Source organism: Manis javanica, chromosome 3, assembly GCF_040802235.1.
Source record: "Manis javanica isolate MJ-LG chromosome 3, MJ_LKY, whole genome shotgun sequence".
Taxonomy (NCBI): Eukaryota; Metazoa; Chordata; class Mammalia; order Pholidota; family Manidae; genus Manis; species Manis javanica.
The window spans coordinates 104845212-104863065 of record NC_133158.1 but is presented as its reverse complement, the minus strand read 5'-3'; the positions used below and the strand labels follow the sequence as shown (position 1 = coordinate 104863065).

The window sequence follows — 17854 nt, the reverse complement described above, 5'->3', positions numbered from 1 at the left end:
ATGTGGGAGAGATTAAGATATTCAGACAAACAAAAGTTGAGGGAGTCCATTGCCATTATATTTATCCTGCCAGAAATGGTAAAGGGAGTCCTAGAGGGTGAAATGAAAGGACAGCAGCAGTAACTCACAACCAAAGGAAGAAATAAAGATCTCACTGAGATAAATACATGGGCAATTATAAAAGTTAGTAGTACTATAACAACGTTTACAACTGCACTGGTGGTCTTCTACATAATTTAGTAGACTAATATATCTTTGAAAATTATCGTTTTAAAAGCTAACATTACTGTAATGTTGATTGTAATTTCAAATTCTCTTTTCTATATAATTTAAGGACATTAATGAATTAAGAAGAATATCAGTTTATGTTTTAGGGGACACATTGTGTAAAGATATCATTTTGTGATATCAACAACTAATAGGGATGGGATATAAAGGAGCAGAGTTTTTATATCTTATTGAAGTTCAGCTAGTATAGATTCAAATTAGAGTATTAAAAATTTAGGATGTTAAATTAAATCCTCATGGTAACCACAAAGAAAATAGCTATAGGTTATACACAAAAGGAAATGAGAAAACAATTTAAACATTTCACTATAAAAAACTGACTAAATAGAAAAGAATTCAGTAATGCAGAAAGTGAGGGACAAAAAAGCTACAAGGCTATATGCCAAAAACAAATAGCAAAAATAACAGAAGTCCCTCCTTCTTGGAAATTATTTAAAGGTAGGTAAATGGTTTAAACTCTCCAATCAGAAGGCAGAGATTGACAGATTGGCTAAAATCATATGCAAATATCCACAGTATATCCATATTATGCTATAGATAATAGACTCACATTAGATGTAAAGACATCGAAAGACTGAAAGAGAAAGAATGGAAAAAATTATCCATGCAAATAACAACCAAAAGAGAGCAAAAGTGGCTATTAATATCAGACAAAATAACTCTAAGTAAAAAATGTTATAAAAGACAAAGGAGATTCTATATTAATAAAAGTTTCAACACAGCAATTATAAATATTTATCCACTACTGACAGACCATCACAATATGGGAAACAAAAGTTGACTGAAATGAAAAAAGATACTGTTCCACAATAATAGCTAGAGACATCAATACCCCAATCACAATAATGGATAGAACAATCAGACAGAAAGTAAGTAAGGTAATAGAGGATTTAAACAACAAAACAAACCCATTGTATCTAACAGAAATATACAGAACACTACTTAAAAGCAAGAGTAAGCACATTATTCTCAAGTGCACATTGGACGTTTTCCAAGATAGACCATATTTTTCCACAAATTAAATCTCAACAGATTTAAGAAAGCAGATATCACGCGAAGTACCTTCTCTGACCACAATGGGATGAAGTTAGAGATCAACAACAGAAGGGAAACTCCAAGACTCACAGAATAGTGGAAATCAAACATTATATTCTTGACCAATGAGTCAAAGAAGAAATCACTAAGGTAGCTAGAAAATAACTTAAAGATGAGTGAGAATAAAAACACCAATACCAAAAACTTATGGGACATAGCAAAAGCAGGGCTAAGGGTTAATTTATAGCTATCAATGTTTACATTAAAAAACAAGGAAGATCTCAAATCAACAATCTAGCTTCACAACTTAAGGAACTGGAAACTGAAGAACTGACTAGACCCAAAAGCTAGCAAATTAAGGAAATAATAAATACTAGAACAGGGATAAAGTAAATAGAAAATAGAAAAACAAAAGAGAAAAACTGATGAAACTAAAAGTTGATTCTCCAGAGAGATCAAAGAAATTGAAAATCCTTTAGCTATATAGACAAAGACAAGAAAGAGAATATTCTGATTACTAAAAAACAATAATTAAAGTCAAAACATTGCTACCAATTCTACAGAAATAAAGAGAATTATAAGACAGTGTTATGAATAACTATTTGCCAACAAATTGGATAACCTAAATGAATTGGACAAATTTCAGGAAATGCAAAACCTACAAATACTAAATCATTAAGCAAAAGGAAATCTGAATAAACCTGTAGCTAGTAAGAAAGTTAAATCAATTATCAAAAATCTCCTAACAAAAGATCCCAGGACTAAATGGCTTTCTTTACTGATGAATTCTATCAAACACATAAAGAACAATACCAATTTCTCTAAAATTTTTCAAATAAAAAATAAAAAGGAAGAGTCAAGAACAATTCTTAATTCATTCTATGAGGCTAACATTAACCTGATACCAAAACCAGAGAAAGACACTAAAAAAGAGGAGGACTACTAGTATGTTTTATGAACACTGATGCAAAAATGCTCAGTAAAATACTAGCAAACTAATTTCAACAGCATAATAAGAGGATTATATAATTTATTCCTGCAACAGGAGGATGTTTCAAACACACAAAAATTAATTAATGTAATACTACAATTATATAATTGTAGAATGTAACTACAATTATAGAATGAAGGGAAAAAAAACATGACCATCTCAATTGATGCAGTAAAGGTATTTGACAAAATTCAATACTCTTTTGTGATTAAAACAACTAAAAAAAACTAGGGATAGAAAGAAACTGTCTTGATATGATGTAAACCATACATTAGATACCTAAAGTGGAACATACTCAATGGTGAAAGGTTGGAGCTTTTTCTTCTAGGACTAGGAACAAGGCAAGCATGCCTGCTTTCACCACTTCAGTTTAACAGTACTGGGAGTTTCAGCCACAGTAATTCAGAAAGAAAAATAATAAAAGATATCCAAATTAGAAGAAAGAAGTAAATTTTTCTCTGTTCACAGATGGTATTATCTTTTATGTAGAAAACACTTAAGATCACACAAAGAAAACTTTACAAATTAAAAAATGAATCCATCAAAGTAAAAGGATACAAAGTCAACACTCCAAAATCTATTGCATTTCTATTTATTCTAAGAATGATTAATTTGAAAAGGAAAATTTAAAAAATCAATATTAATAGCAATAAAAAGAATAAAATACTTAAGAATTAATCAAGGAAATTGAAGATTACACAATGAAACCTACAAAATATTGATGAAAAGAATTAAAGGAGACATTAAATAAACAGAAACACATGCCATGTTCATGGATTGGAATACTTAATATTGTTAAAATGTCAATAGTACCTAAAGCAGTAATGTATAAAATGTAGGATGAATGGCCCCTGAATAGATAGGGGGATAAGACAATGCTTCCCATCAAATGCTTTGAAGCCCAAATCCAAAGCTCTTGCTATGTGCTCCTGCATCACAACAATATCCATTTGTGCAGGTAAAGACCTTTTTTGCAAAACATCCCAAATTGAGCAGCTTTACAGAGCACACTCATTTTTCTGTGATCTGAGAAATACCCTGTCATTGACATGCCTAAGTCACCAGAACTACACAAGCAGATCACGTAAGGAGATATGCTTCCTTCTCTAATGTTAGGTGAGCTGGTAGCATATATCACACAGTGGTCAAACGCTGCCTTTTGGTCTGAAGAGTAGAGAAAATAAGTAGGAGTAATTAAGGCTGCTTTTTGAAGAAGAATAACTGCTATCTCCATTTTCTCAATAGTGTACTTACATCTAAGATGAGAATATAAAAAAAATGCTACAATAATTGTTTTAATCTTAGGTTGAATCAAGGCTTATTTAGATACAATAGAATTAGTTTTTCTAGAACAGCTACTTATATTAGTTTCTAGAAAAGCTTGTTGAGAAGAAGAATTTAGAGTAGAGCGAAACTAGAGAAGAGAAAGAAAACACATGAAAAATGGAGGATTAATTGAGGAAAGTCAATATTTGGTGAAGAAATTTGAATGGAAAAAAATACAAAATAACCTGTACCAAATATATCTTACTTCCAGAGGGTGCTGATGTCTAGTTTTAAACCTTAAACTATTCTCTGATGCAAATAATGTAAGAGAACCCTGTGTGGGCCATACATAAGTCTGCTGCATGAAGACAGAGTGACTGGGGGGTGGCCTGAGGGAGGGGGATTGGAGAGCATGGAAATAAGTCCGAGGAAAAACTAAAACATGGCAGGAACTGGATTCTGTAACAGTGGTATTTGCAGGGAATTCCATACATGTAATAAATAAACTATTATTGTTGGTGTGGAGCCCTCAGCCTAAAGTCATATAAAAGATAGGAAGCTTGCATTTTTGGAGTATTCAAGCCAGATTCTTCATTCCAAGAGGGCTGTTGATGCCACTGAATTTAGGGACAAAGGTAGATACCGGAAAGTAGCAAGTCTTTCGTTTCATCAAAATTCTCAGTGTTTCATCTATTAATCGTCACTATATTCCAATTTATACTTCTGTTCAAAATGAGTTTGCTGACCTATCAGGCACAGGCATATATTTTATAAATCCCACTCTAAACTTCAAAATAATCTTGGAAATATTAATATTGCATGCTACTTCTTCACAAGTCTGAAAATGGCTATTTCAACTACTTAAACTGATGTTTCCTCCAGATTCTATTCTAATTAAAACTTCTGTTAATTTAAAACCTGGATAGCATGTTTGGAATTGTATGTAATATGAAGTATGTTCATAACCTTAATTACAGTGTTTATAAACTAAATACTATAATGTTAAAATTACCTTCTATAGAATTAAAATATACTTACAGCAATTGCACCTGCAATCACATTGTAGGCTTACTGGAATTGTGTAATGAAAGAAATGAAAAATGCAATTGTCTATTTATTTCTAAATTGTAGTGAGTTATTAATTCCTTCAGTTAGTGCAAATGCCAAGGATTTAAAAAAGTAAAAGGTTCTAATGAATGTCCCATTTAGAAAATGCCACTATTTTCAAATAAAGATTATTTTATTTTCAGGAATAAAGAAAAATTCTACTATAACCTTAGACACAAATAAAGCCCAGCATATAATAATTTTGGTTGAGACTGAAAGAACTTTTATGTGTAATTTTAGCTGCTAACCAGTTCACAAATCAAAAGAAATAAATTATGATATTTGTTTTATACTCTGTTAAAAAAGGAACTTGATAGTTTAAAATATTAATTTTTATTTTTATTTTGAAGACTGCAAAATGAGTAGCTGTTTTGCGAGATTATTATTTTCTCTTCATATGTGCCCAATGAAGTGTATAGAATAGACTTTCAGAGTGTTAAATGAGAGGGTAATGATTATGTCATGTAGCCCTCTCAAATAAAAAGTCTTGCTACACCTGTGATACATGTTTTTCACTCAAAAGTTAGTGTCAGGATGACTCACATTCTATATTTGAATAGTTCAAGTTGTTGATATCTAATTTGTTCAAACTTTTCATGTTTTGAAAATTAGTTTTCTGTCATATCAGTGACTGGGATGATCACAAAGTCTTCAGCTAAAACTTAAAAGAAGAATATAATAATAGGTCCAGGCCTCAGTTGCACCCTAAACCTATGACCAGGTGCAGAGTGAACAGATCAATTTTCATAGAAAATTAATTTATGAGTTATTTATAATTAGAATCTACTAATAGGTTTTTTTTTTTGCTAAAATTTTCCTGCTAAATTACATTGCAATCAAATAAGGGCTGATATTTATTTCTAGGTAGTGATATCAGTAATTAGAAGTAAATACATGAATAGTTTATAATGAATTATAAATTTTTATGAACAAGGAAAACTTAACATAAATTAAATTCATTAAATCAGAATAAATAAAGCCACTCTAAGGGCAAAAACCAGTAGTAGCTGAGATGTTCATGACCATATGAACCTGTCTTTTCATAGATAAATCTATTTTTTAATGAATTCCTCAAAGGCACTGAGTATACTTATGTTTACAAAGATCTCTAAAACATTATAATGAATAATTAGCACAAACTACAAAACAAAGGCACAAAATGAGCATTTCCTATTCAAAATATTATGTATGCTTTAAAACATTTCTTCAGATTTTTAGCAATAGGGTCACCTACATAGCCGGAAAACTTAAAACATTATAAACACCATTTCCAAGAAGTCTTAAAGGCACATATTATTTCACAGAAAGGAAGGTAAACTCAGAAACATAAAAAATGGCATAGATAAGGTGACCTGAAGCTAGAAGACCAATCATGTAATTGTTTTTTAATCAATTATTGCAGTCCTGTTGAAAATATCACTGGTACTCAGGCAAGGCAGAGCTTTACACGGATCTCTGCTACAGAAAAATGGCTCTAAATGTCCTGACCCAGGGAAGAAGATGCAAGAGAGAATTGTTACAGCTGGGACCCTGTATGTATTCAGGAAACTCAAAATTATTGGAAGGAACCCTACAGTATGGGAGAATATTTTCGTAAATGACAGATCCGATAAAGGCTTGACATCCAAAATATATAAAGAGCTCACGCTCCTCAACAAACAAAAAGCAAATAATCCAATTAAAAAATGGGCAGAGGAACTGAACAGACAGTTCTCCAACGAAGAAATTCAGATGGCCAACAGACACATGAAAAAATGCTCCACATCGCTAGTTATAAGAGAATTGCAAATTAAAATCACAATGAGATATCACCTCACACCAGTAAGGATGGCCACCATCCAAAAGTCAAACAACAACAAATGTTGGCAAGGTTGTGGAGAAAGGGGATCCCTCCTACACTGCTGGTGGGAATGTAAATTAGTTCAACCATTGTGGAAAGCAGTATGGAGGTTCATCAAAATGGTCAAAACAGACTTACCATTTGACCCAGGAATTCCACTCCTAGGAATTTATCCTAAGAGCGCAGCAATCAAGTTTGAGAAAAACAGATGCACCCCTATGTTTATCGCAGCACTATTTACAAGAAATGGAAGCAACCTAAGTGTCCATCAGTAGATGAATGGATAAAGAAGATGTGGTATATATACACAATGGAATATTATTCAGCCATAAGAAGAAAATAAATCCTACCATTTGCAACAACATGGATGGAGCTAGAGGGTATTATGCTTAGTGAAATAAGCCAAGTGGTGAAAGACAAATACCAAATGATTTCACTCATCTGTGGAGTATAAGAACAAAAGAAAAACTGAAGGAACAAAACAGCAGTAGAATCACAGAACCCATGAATGCACTAACAGTTACCAAAGGGAAAGAGATTAGGGAGAATGGGAGGGTAGGGAGGGAGAAGGGCGGGGAAGAAGAAAGGGGGTATTATGATTAGCATGTATAATGTGGGGGGTGGGGGAAAGGGGATGGCTTTGCAACACAGAGAAGACAAGTAGTGATTCTACAACATCTTACTATGGTGATGGACAGTGACTGTAATGGGGTTTGTAGGGGGGGACTTGGGGTTGAGGAGAGCCTAATAAACATAATGTTCTTCAAAAAAATAAATTAAAAACAAAATTTATTGGAAGGAAGTAAATGTGTGGTTAGAAAACACACACACACACACAGAAGACTGCTGGCAACTAAAATTGGATTGGTTTGTCCTTGAACCCAATCCCAGTTTGGTAGGGGGGGTTGGATAAATACTTCTTTGAAAATTAGTAACTATAAACCTGCTCTCACAGTACAGAAAATCTCAAATCAAGAAATTAATTTAGGGGTCTCCGGTGCTTCCAGCTTTGCTATGCTCCACAGCTACAGAAGCAAAAGAGTATCTTCTACAGATGACGGCACCCAACCCCTAGGCCTTGCGTGATTCCCAGTAAACTAGAAAAACAAAATATGAGATCACAATTTAAAAATCACAAAATATACTAGTAAACAAGCCACCATGAGTGAAATTCTGCTGAAACAAATCAATGAACTAAGAATTTATATAATTAAAATGTGATCATGAAATTAAAAACTTAATAGGTTTAATGGCAGATAAAACATAAATGAACAAAGAATTAGTGAACTTGAAAACAGTACTCAATAATAATAAAAAATATATATATAGATATATTCTAAGTTCTGAAATAACTAGTTTAGCGTATAACTTAGATTTTCAGAATAAAGAAATAGCAAGAGTGGAGGAAGAGACAGTATTCAAGAAGGTAATTATAGAACATTTTCCAGGATTGATGAGACATGGATCTTCAGATTTGGAACACACTGAACTCCAAGCAGAGCAAGTGATTGAAATACACATTAAGACATGAATTAAATCTCAGGGCCAGGATAAAGTAGATTTCATAAAAATAGCCAAAGAGAAAAGTCAAAATAGTTACAAAGTAATGACAATTGACAACAGACTTTGAAACAGTTACAATGGAAGACAGAAGAGGTAAAATATTCTCTTTACATTACAAAAGGAACATAGCTACTAAACTTGAATTATATACTCAGCTAAAGTACAATCTGAAAACAAAGCTGAAATAAAAAAACATTTTTAAGTTTTTTGAGAAATGAATGAAAGTTCTAGAATATGTACATACAATTATGAAGTTAAATATAAGTTTTGATATTTTCACTAACACTGAATCCTGTGCTCTGCTGCAGATCATCTAACCTTTACTATAAATCAAGCTACATTGCAGAGCCTGTGGACTTGGGGCACATTGTTTAGATTCCTTTTAATAATTATTTTACTAAATTAACCTGATTCTTATCAGGGTATTCTTAGCATGATGGAAAGAGCAACTTTATAATTACTTTTCTCACAATTCACATACACATAGTACTTATCATGTATGTTCCAGATTTTACATTCTTCATACAGTCTAGTCAATCATCCATACATGGGATGGAGTGAATAAACATGTTTAAAATATATGACCTCTTCTTCCTTTCTCCCTCACCTTTTTTCCCTTCTGCTTTCTTCCTTCTAGTAAGAAACTCCTAAGTAATAATAATATTTCAACTTCTAATTCATATTTTACTTGATTAGGTAAATTATCCCCTAAATTCTATATACAATTACCTCTCAGTACTCCCATTATCTGAAACACATTGCAACAGTCTCACACACTATACATTATACATACATATACATATATGCATGTGTGTATGTATATACATATATATGTACATACTCAGATATCCAGGAACACACCGGACCCCTATATAATGTCATACTCAATCTCTAACGGGTAGTAATTTGGTTCCATTTTCTCAACTCTTAACTGAATAGAGGGTAAAAAGTGCATAATCAATAGTATAAGATTTGGAATCAGATTTCCTGTCTGGGTTTGAATTTTAGTTTCAGTATCATTTATCCAAATGACCTTAAGGATAAGATGCTAGCTAAGCTTTATAATTTTAGTTCACTTCTTTACACAGATTGCCCTCAGCTTCATCCTCTGCAAAATAGAGGATACTGATGCTACCACAGTTTGTGGTCAAAATCTATTTAGTGAATTTATTTTTCAGTTCCTAACACAATGATTGAAATAGAATGAATATTTAGTACATTTCTATATATTGAATTGTGTCCCACCAAAATCCACACGTTGAAGCCCTACCCCCTAATGTGACTGTATTTAGAGGGGGAGCCTTTAGGAAGTAAATAGGTTTAAAAGAGTGAGGTCATGTGGGTGGACCCCCTCTGATGAGACCAGTGTTCCTGTGAGACGAGGAGGAGACGCCAGAGCATACTCTCCTCTCACCCTTCACCCTCCTTCTCTCTGCCATGTGAGGACATGGTGAGAAGTCTGCTATCTACAAGCTAGGAAAAGGGTCCTCACAGAAACCAAACCAAGTAGTACCTAGATCTTGGACTTTCCAGTCTCCAGAACTGTGAGAAATAAACGTCTACTGTTTAAGCCACAAATCTAAGAAATTTTGCCATAGCAGCTTAAACTAAGACAGAAATGTTAGCTATCTTCAATGTTATGTTAATTGCCTGATCACTGATATGCCTCAGCAGAAAAAGAACATGGTCATTTAAGAAGACTATTGATATAGAATACAGGGTGGAATGAATGAATTTTAATAGTAACTTCACTCAAAACACAATACATAATCAGCAAATCTTCATGTGCTGAATGAGAATTTGCTCACTTAATACTATTTGCCAATTTTGTTTTTTGGATCAGCTAATAGAAGACTTGGAAAATATTCTAGAAAGCATTTTGAGGAGAAAAGAGCAATATATTTAAATATGCATTGATAATTTACTTAATAGAAATCCTTTGCAATGGAAAAATTTGAGTAATAGTGCTAAAAAAAGATCATAAATTTATGATCATAAAATATCATATTCATAACTATACATAGACACATGCATTGCAGAGTTTATTATCTCTCAACTCAAACTTTAACATAACTTTTAGGTCTATGTAATCAGGTCAGCTTTTTTCTGCACTTTATTTAAATACATATGTACTAGAAAGGATATGGTAAATATGGAGATTTCAGCAAAGATCCCGTTTGCTTCCCAGCTACAGATAATTCAGCCAGAAGACAGTTAGGGTTTGCCTCAGGTGCTCTAGTTTGTGATCAAGGTAATACCTCATGCAGGGCAGAATTGCATATCTTTTAAAAAATTAACTTCTGGCACACTACTGAGGAAGAAGAAATGACTGGCCAAGGGATCATGAACAGCCCATGTGGCCATGTAAGCAGAGCTGCCGATCATGACCCAGCTACTGACCCACCGTATCATGAGGTCATGCTACTCAGTAACAGTTTATTACTAGTGAAGTGGTCCATCCAAGATGTTCTCTTGAGACTTCCTCATCCAAGTGGCTGAGGTTTAGTGGAACCCGTATTGCGGTTCAATTACTCCATTTTCCCAATTTTGATGCTTCCTTGCCCCCTTCAAAGGTATTGATCCCTAATAAATACCTTAAACCTTGGTCTTTTTTAAAAGTTGCTTCTGTAGGCACAGATGTAGCAAAAGGGGATATATGATAGATTCACCTTACAAAGAAAGACCCAGTTACTAGGGGCTATAAAATAATCTTTTCCATTTTCCCACCTCGACCAAATTTCATCATTCCCTCTGTTATTATATGCTTTTGGCACTTGAAAAACTGAAGTGAGTAGGCATACTAGGTACCTTCATGGAGTTTATAAGCTAAGAGAGAAGATAAATTAGACTTATAACATATTATGTTATATAATATATTAAATATATAAATACAATATAATCTAAGAAACATTGTTGTTTGCTGGCCACTCATTCTGGGGGAAGACACAATTTTAGTGTGAGGGCACTTGCAAGAAGAAGTGACTGCAAGAGCACCCCAGGGTAAAGGGAAACTTCAGGCAGTGCTAAAAGGACCTAAGCTTGTCTGTTGGGAAGAATGTGAACAAGGTTAATTGTCACTTTTAAAAGAAACCATGGTGCCTCAGTGAAAATGTGTACTTAAGGTAGAGAGTTTAAGTCAAAATTATGTTATGTTCTCACAATCAAATTAATGATATAATTTTGCAGTAAACATAACAATGATTATGCACTTCTCATTTTATATTTTATAAGTATAAGGATTTGTTATTCTAATGAATATCTTTACTATATCTTTTAAAAAAATGATACATCTCTTTGCTAAAGGAAGAGCAAATGCTGGAAACAAATAAATACAATGTTAGGAGTGGTCCCAATAGGGTTATTCAGCTTGTGTCCTCATTACCTTTTGTTTATGCTTTTACATTTATCTTTTCCTCTTAGTCACATATTTGCATTCATGCCTGCTATCCAAATATGAGGGCTACACTATGGAACACTTAAGGACCTGGGTTTTCATACATAAAATGAGATCACATTGTCATTTGACAGATAAAATGTAAATTCAGCATTTAGATACACTTTATCTCAAGGAGAGCGAATAGCATCAGCCCAGGAACAGAAAGTTGTGTGGAAAAGGAGTGGGTGTGTTCCTATTGTCCTGGAATTTTCAACTGGAATAATTCATAAAGCAAAGAGTTGGCAAATGCTAACCAACCTGAAAGAAGCCAGGCATCCCCTGAAAGGTTGAATAGGAGGCTGAACTGGCTCTGCAAACTCACCACTGTCCAACCCCATTCCATATAAGAGGAAAAGTCCAGCAGAACATTGTATTACTGGAGTAGCGTGACTTCCTCCTAGAGAACCCTTCTTAACTTGTGGCAAGTGAAAATAGCGCAAAAGGATAAACAGATCCTTAGGAATGGACAGCACAAACAGAAGGTTGGGGATATCTGGCATTTCCATCGCCCTTTGAAATTTTTGTTTTTATGGAAAGATAATCTGTCTTGCAAAAGAGGAAAAACTGAGAGGCAGTCTAGGTTCTTAATATTGCAGCTTAAGAAGGATGTGGCATTTTTCTCCAGATTGCTGAGCCATAGTTATACACAAAACAAAACCTACTGAAGACAAGCTAGGGTGATGTCTAAGGGGGTCAAGCTGAGCAGTGTCCCATCCAAAGAAACTGTCTCCAAAAAGCCTTCTGGGGTGCTTGCACCCCACAGAAAAATCCCTGAGGGGCAGTTCCTTAGATGTCTGCCCTACAGAGAGCACAAGTGGCAGAGACAGCTCAAGAAGAAAACAGTATTAGAAAAATAAGAGGTATTTCACTCCTTTCCTCTTCCCAAGAGATAGTGTAGTTCATGCTACCTCCCCACTTTCAGCTCTCCAGGGTAGGATACATCTGTCAGGGGGTCAGAAAAAATCTGAATGCTAAGTTAGATGTTTTAAGTTTTAAACTGCAGGACTTTACTGAATATGTTTTTACTTGAGGAGGACATAAATCTACAGTGTCTGCTAAGATGTTAAGTAATAGAAAAGGAGATTCAAAAACAGTGGATGAAAGCAGTAACTGGATTGAAAGTGGTGCTCATACTACACTGAGTGGAGATCATGTCGTGGTTTGGTTACATGACTGTAACCTGAATTAAGGGACTCAATAACACATGTATGAAAGATGAGTAAGCCATGGAAACCAGAAAGATGGTATCAATTGAGATGCTTTCCTCATATAAAAGTAAAAAGCCATCTCCTTGGCAGGCTTAAGCCCCCCAGTCTCAGGGCATCAGCATCAAATATTCCAATGAAGTGATTCCCCTTCCTGATATCACTGAAGTCACCAGACCGGTTTCTGACTCATGCTTTCTTTCCCACATAATACACCCACAGGTGAAAAATAGTATCTATCATATAAACTCTGAATATCTAATTTCTGGGACAATGATTTCTTATTGTACATGAACAAATCTTCTTTATTACATGTCAGTCTTACAAGCATGGAAATCTGCTACTTAGAGATGTATACAAGGGGTACAAAATCAGGTTTTTGAGCTTTGACAACCTGGCCAGACTAGGGCCACCATAAATTCTCCAGGATGTTGCAACTTTGTAAGAAGTCGGGAGAATCTATTAACCTTCTCCTCCAGGGTGGAATGCAGCAGTATCATTCTGCTAAGTTTAATTTCTATTATGTTCAGACTTCACTTATCTTTATAGTCATGCTCAGGCACCCAATTTGAATGTTCTTCAGTGTCAGAAATAATTAATTTTCTCTGTTTCACCTTTTACCTTCTCATGTGCTTTCTCTCTTAAAAAAGTTCTTACATCTAGGGTAATGATTTCTTTTATGAGGATCCTTGAACTCACTCATCATTTTGGGGCACTCTCTTTATTAATCTTCTCTTCTGAACTACGTAGCCGGGGCACAAGGAGCATTACCAATCCAGTTTCTCATCATGAGAGAAATTATGAGAGCTGATGTGTTCGGGAGCATTATTTGAAGTATGCGGTAAATGACTGATGACTGATTGATAATAATTCTGACACTTAAATAAAATATATGTAGTTACTTTCAGTAAAAACTGAACAAGAAGATGCCAACACAGGTGAGATTAGAATGGCTTTACCTGCTCTGTCTCGATTATCCACCAGGACAATTCTCCATGGGAGGGAGGCTCATGCCTTTCATCCGCAGGAGCATTACGCCTCGCAGAACACTGAGGCCTCATGTGTTAGATCAAGCCAGAGCCAGGGGAGCAGCGACACTAAAGAGTAACAGTTTCCTACTTTATGCTACCTTTGTGGGCCACTCAAAGTACTTCTATGTCCTAACTAATAAGAGTCCATCTCTGGTAATTTATGAGTATTTCCTGATTTAGTTTCTTCTCCTAATAATGGGAAAACAAATCGTATTTTCACAGCATGATGAACTTCTAAACAGGGGGAAACAAATGCTCTAGTTTTAGCTTCGCAGAATCAGAAAAGTCTATTACTCAAAATGCCATGATTAATAGTAAAAATATGAGTTTTCAAAATACAATTTTGAAATAAATTTTAATAGATGAATTTTTATAGATGGCTTCATGAATACATACATGATGTACATTTTATAGTATGATTTCATACCTACTTATGGAAAATGTATTGTTAATAAATGAAAATGAAATAAACATTTCAGAATATTCAGCCATCAGATCTAACATGCCAGCACTTACTTCTCCACCACCAAAATTTTAAATGCTAATTTTTTCCTCAGTACTGAACTTCCGTAATTTTATTAAACACTTCCATCTTTACGGAAGATGGAAATTTTCCACTGTCTATTACAATTATTCTCAAGAATAATAGGGTAGTAGAAATGTCTTCCCAACCTTACCCTATAAAAAGAAAAAAATGAGAACATTTTGAAGGCAAATAAAAACTATTCACACAGGTATATTGAGGTCAGCTTGAATTAACCAACACGCTTTGAAATCTCTGACTCACTTTGAACTCCATGGGAACGTACTATTTTCCAGGTCTCTGATGCCACTTCTTTGACATCCACTTGATAGTGATGAATAGGCACACCTCCATGGGAGTCCGGCTTGTTGAAAGACACCTTGGCTGTGATCTGTGACAGCTCTATAATCTTCACACCATAGGGACTGGATGGCACATCTATGAAGGAACAAAGACCCAGGTAAGGTGGATGGGCATTAAGTCTTAGGGGGTTATGAGAATTAGGAATAAAGGAAAATTGCTGCCTATATCACAATATATCTGAATTACAAAGCTTGCATGAACTGCTGAATGATGTCTTTAATTATAGGAAAATACACACTAGTCAATCTTTATTACCGTAGCAAATAAAGAGTAAACTATCAATATCAAATTTCACTTACTGAGGGAATAATTTTGCTTTTGCCTTTTCTATGCAATATAAGCATTTTATTACCATTCAAGGAGAATAAGCTTGTGTGTGTGTGTGTGTGTGTGTGTGTGTGTGTGTGTGTGTGTGAGAGAGAGAGAGAGAGAGAGAGAGAATGCAGGTACAATTAAAATATAAGAAGTAATAAAGATTTTATTCAATCATTAGCATAAATGATTATCTCTTGTGAAAATGTGAGATTTATTTCTTTTTGTTTATAAAATATATTAATAATTTGGGGGCAAATATTAAGTTTAGAGAAAATGTCAGTATGAGCTACAATAACACTGCAAACTGTTTAATTTCATTTATGTATTATTCAATTAAAATAAACCTTCAGTTGAGATAATTAAGTTTTTATGCCTGTATTTTAAAAAAATGGCTATTAAAATATTTCTTGTACGTGTTTTTATATCAATCCATTATTCACATTATTTCAAACTCAATACAGTACTTTGGGTGGAACTTTATTTTACTTTCTAGTATACAAAACTTTTTAAGTAAGTATATGAAAGGCTGAACAGGCAAGAGGAGAAAAATATGAGAGAAAAAAGTCACAAAGACAAAACTAATGAAACCTCTACTCCAGAAACATGAGGAATTAGAAGTACATTTAACATTAAAGTAATCTCTTGTGCCTCTCTCATCTCTCACTTTCTCTTTTCAATATCACATTTGAAATAGTCATAAAGCTTGTAAATTTACATATAATTTATCTAAGTTATATGCATATATTATAATACATAATTTTATTCCTGAAATTGACATTACAAAAACAAAAAGGAAAAACTTAAACATAATGCAGCAAATGTAAATTTCTGTTCTAATAACAATCAAACGTTCATATAAAAATCTCTAATGGCTGTCCAAAGTGAAGTGTGCCTTATTTGCTGGAGTTAAAAGAAAGCAATGAAGATCACATAAAAATATGCCTTATAAATGGTACTGAGCAAGAACCAGGAGGGTAGGTTTACAGTCTTTTGCATGTGAATATTGTACAGAAATGCAACAGTGTACATTTCAGTTCTAATTAGCAGCTCTAACTTATTTGAAGAGCATATGAAGTGCATTATGTTATTAACTCTCGGGCAATGAAATAAGTATGCAGAATACTGATGCATCCTAAAATCATAGTTAAAATCTCAAAATCTTTTGTGTAAATAAATTTTTAAATTAAATAACCTATTTAAGCTGTTACAAACGTTGTAGATTTCATGTCTCTTTAATCTCTGGGTTATAACTGTAAATTCTTTTCATCTGTAGGTTGATCTAAAGTTTACAGAGGAGGAAAAATTATACACACACACATTAATTGTTCTTAATTTAAGACTGCCTATTATTCACTCCATGCTGAGGGACTCTCTAATGTCAACTAAGTCTAAGTTGGGCATCACAGCAATTATAATCTTCAGTTTAAGGATATACTTCAAAAGGAAAGGTACCTAGTACAGGGGAAGAAGGAAGAGATGTTATTCTTCTTGAGCTCCTACCTTTGACCATACATGCACCATATACATGATACTTGGTTCTTTGACCACAGAGGTACCCACTGCTACCTAAGCTGTGTTCCTTCACAAGATACAACTACAGAGAGAGAATAGGCTTCTATTCTTACCACAAGGATACCATCACCAAAACATGAGCCACTCAGTGTCTTTTTCTAGCCATAGAGTCTATTTTCAGATTTGCTGACTTGACTTTTACTTAGTTTTTGGTGGCCTCTTCTTTTTGCTACCTGACTGAAAGGAACAGCATGCTTATGACTTGCAGCTCTAATATCTTCCTAAACATTTTTTTCTTCATTCTGATTTTATATGTCCAACCATATACTGACTACTAAATATTTATACATGCATACATATATATGTACATGTAATACTGAGTAAAAGTGACTGAAACATATTCAGTCCTCAGGGAATACATGATGAATTAAAGGTTTCAGTAACTAAAAATGGTAGTCAAAGATAGAGAACATGTCCAAGTCAATAGAGTTGGATATGCCTAGAATTACATAGAACCCATATGTAATTCTTCACTCCACTCTCTCAATTGTTTTATTATCATATTCATCCTTGAGTCTCTCTCTTATATATATATATCACAACTATTCACTGAGTTACTTTCACAATTGTTGCATCATAACTCTTTGCTCACTTCTTCCTTCCTATCTGCCTCTACCTGCAATGCCATTAGTGACTCCCAGTTTCCTTTTCCATTAGCCATCCACCAAATTTCAACCCAAATGATGCGTAAATGCAAAATCAATCTTTCTAAAGCACCACTCTAATCACGTCACTTTCCTGAGGAGGGTATTCAGGAGCTTCCTCCTCTTTAAAACATCAAGCTTATATTTTTCAGTCTGGTTTTCAAGATCCTGAATTATCTAACCTCACGAGGGATGTATGCATACAGAGGGTCATGTTACATCGAAGACCATCAAATGGCCCAATGTTTCAAATGAGTCTTGTAGCTTTTGAATTCCATACACAATGCCCCCATCATTAGGGACTTTAGTTACATATTTTCTAAATTACTTCTTAGCACCTTCCATCTCAATAATTAATAAGTGCCACTCATCACTGAGTGAATAAATAGAACAATTGGAACAATTGTGAAAATGCTTGTTTCTTTATTGACTCTTTTTATCTTTTATGACCAGTATAGAATTGAGTGAAGAACCTGGATATATGTCATCAGAACCTGTGGATCCGAGTCTGTCCTTGGTAATTTATCAACTGCAATTTTCGACAAGTCCCTTCAGCTTTTCATCTATTAGTTGTTGTTGTTGTTGTTTTAAATGGAGATTGGAATAATACCTACTGCGGGGTTGCTATGAATGTCAAGTAATGTATAGCACTTAAAACAGAACCTGGTACACACT

At 34.1% G+C, this 17854-nt stretch overlaps 1 protein-coding gene across 3 annotated transcripts in view; it reads right to left on the bottom strand.

The window, feature by feature from the left end:
• NCAM2 (neural cell adhesion molecule 2) overlaps window positions 1–17854 on the bottom strand; it is a 508052-nt gene that overhangs the window by 71201 nt on the left and 418997 nt on the right. For all 3 annotated transcript variants that reach the window (XM_073231839.1, XM_037012663.2, XM_037012664.2), the window contains one exon: window positions 14550–14723. In XM_073231839.1, the coding sequence (XP_073087940.1) occupies window positions 14550–14723 (174 nt within the window). The remainder of the gene's footprint in view (window positions 1–14549; window positions 14724–17854) is intronic.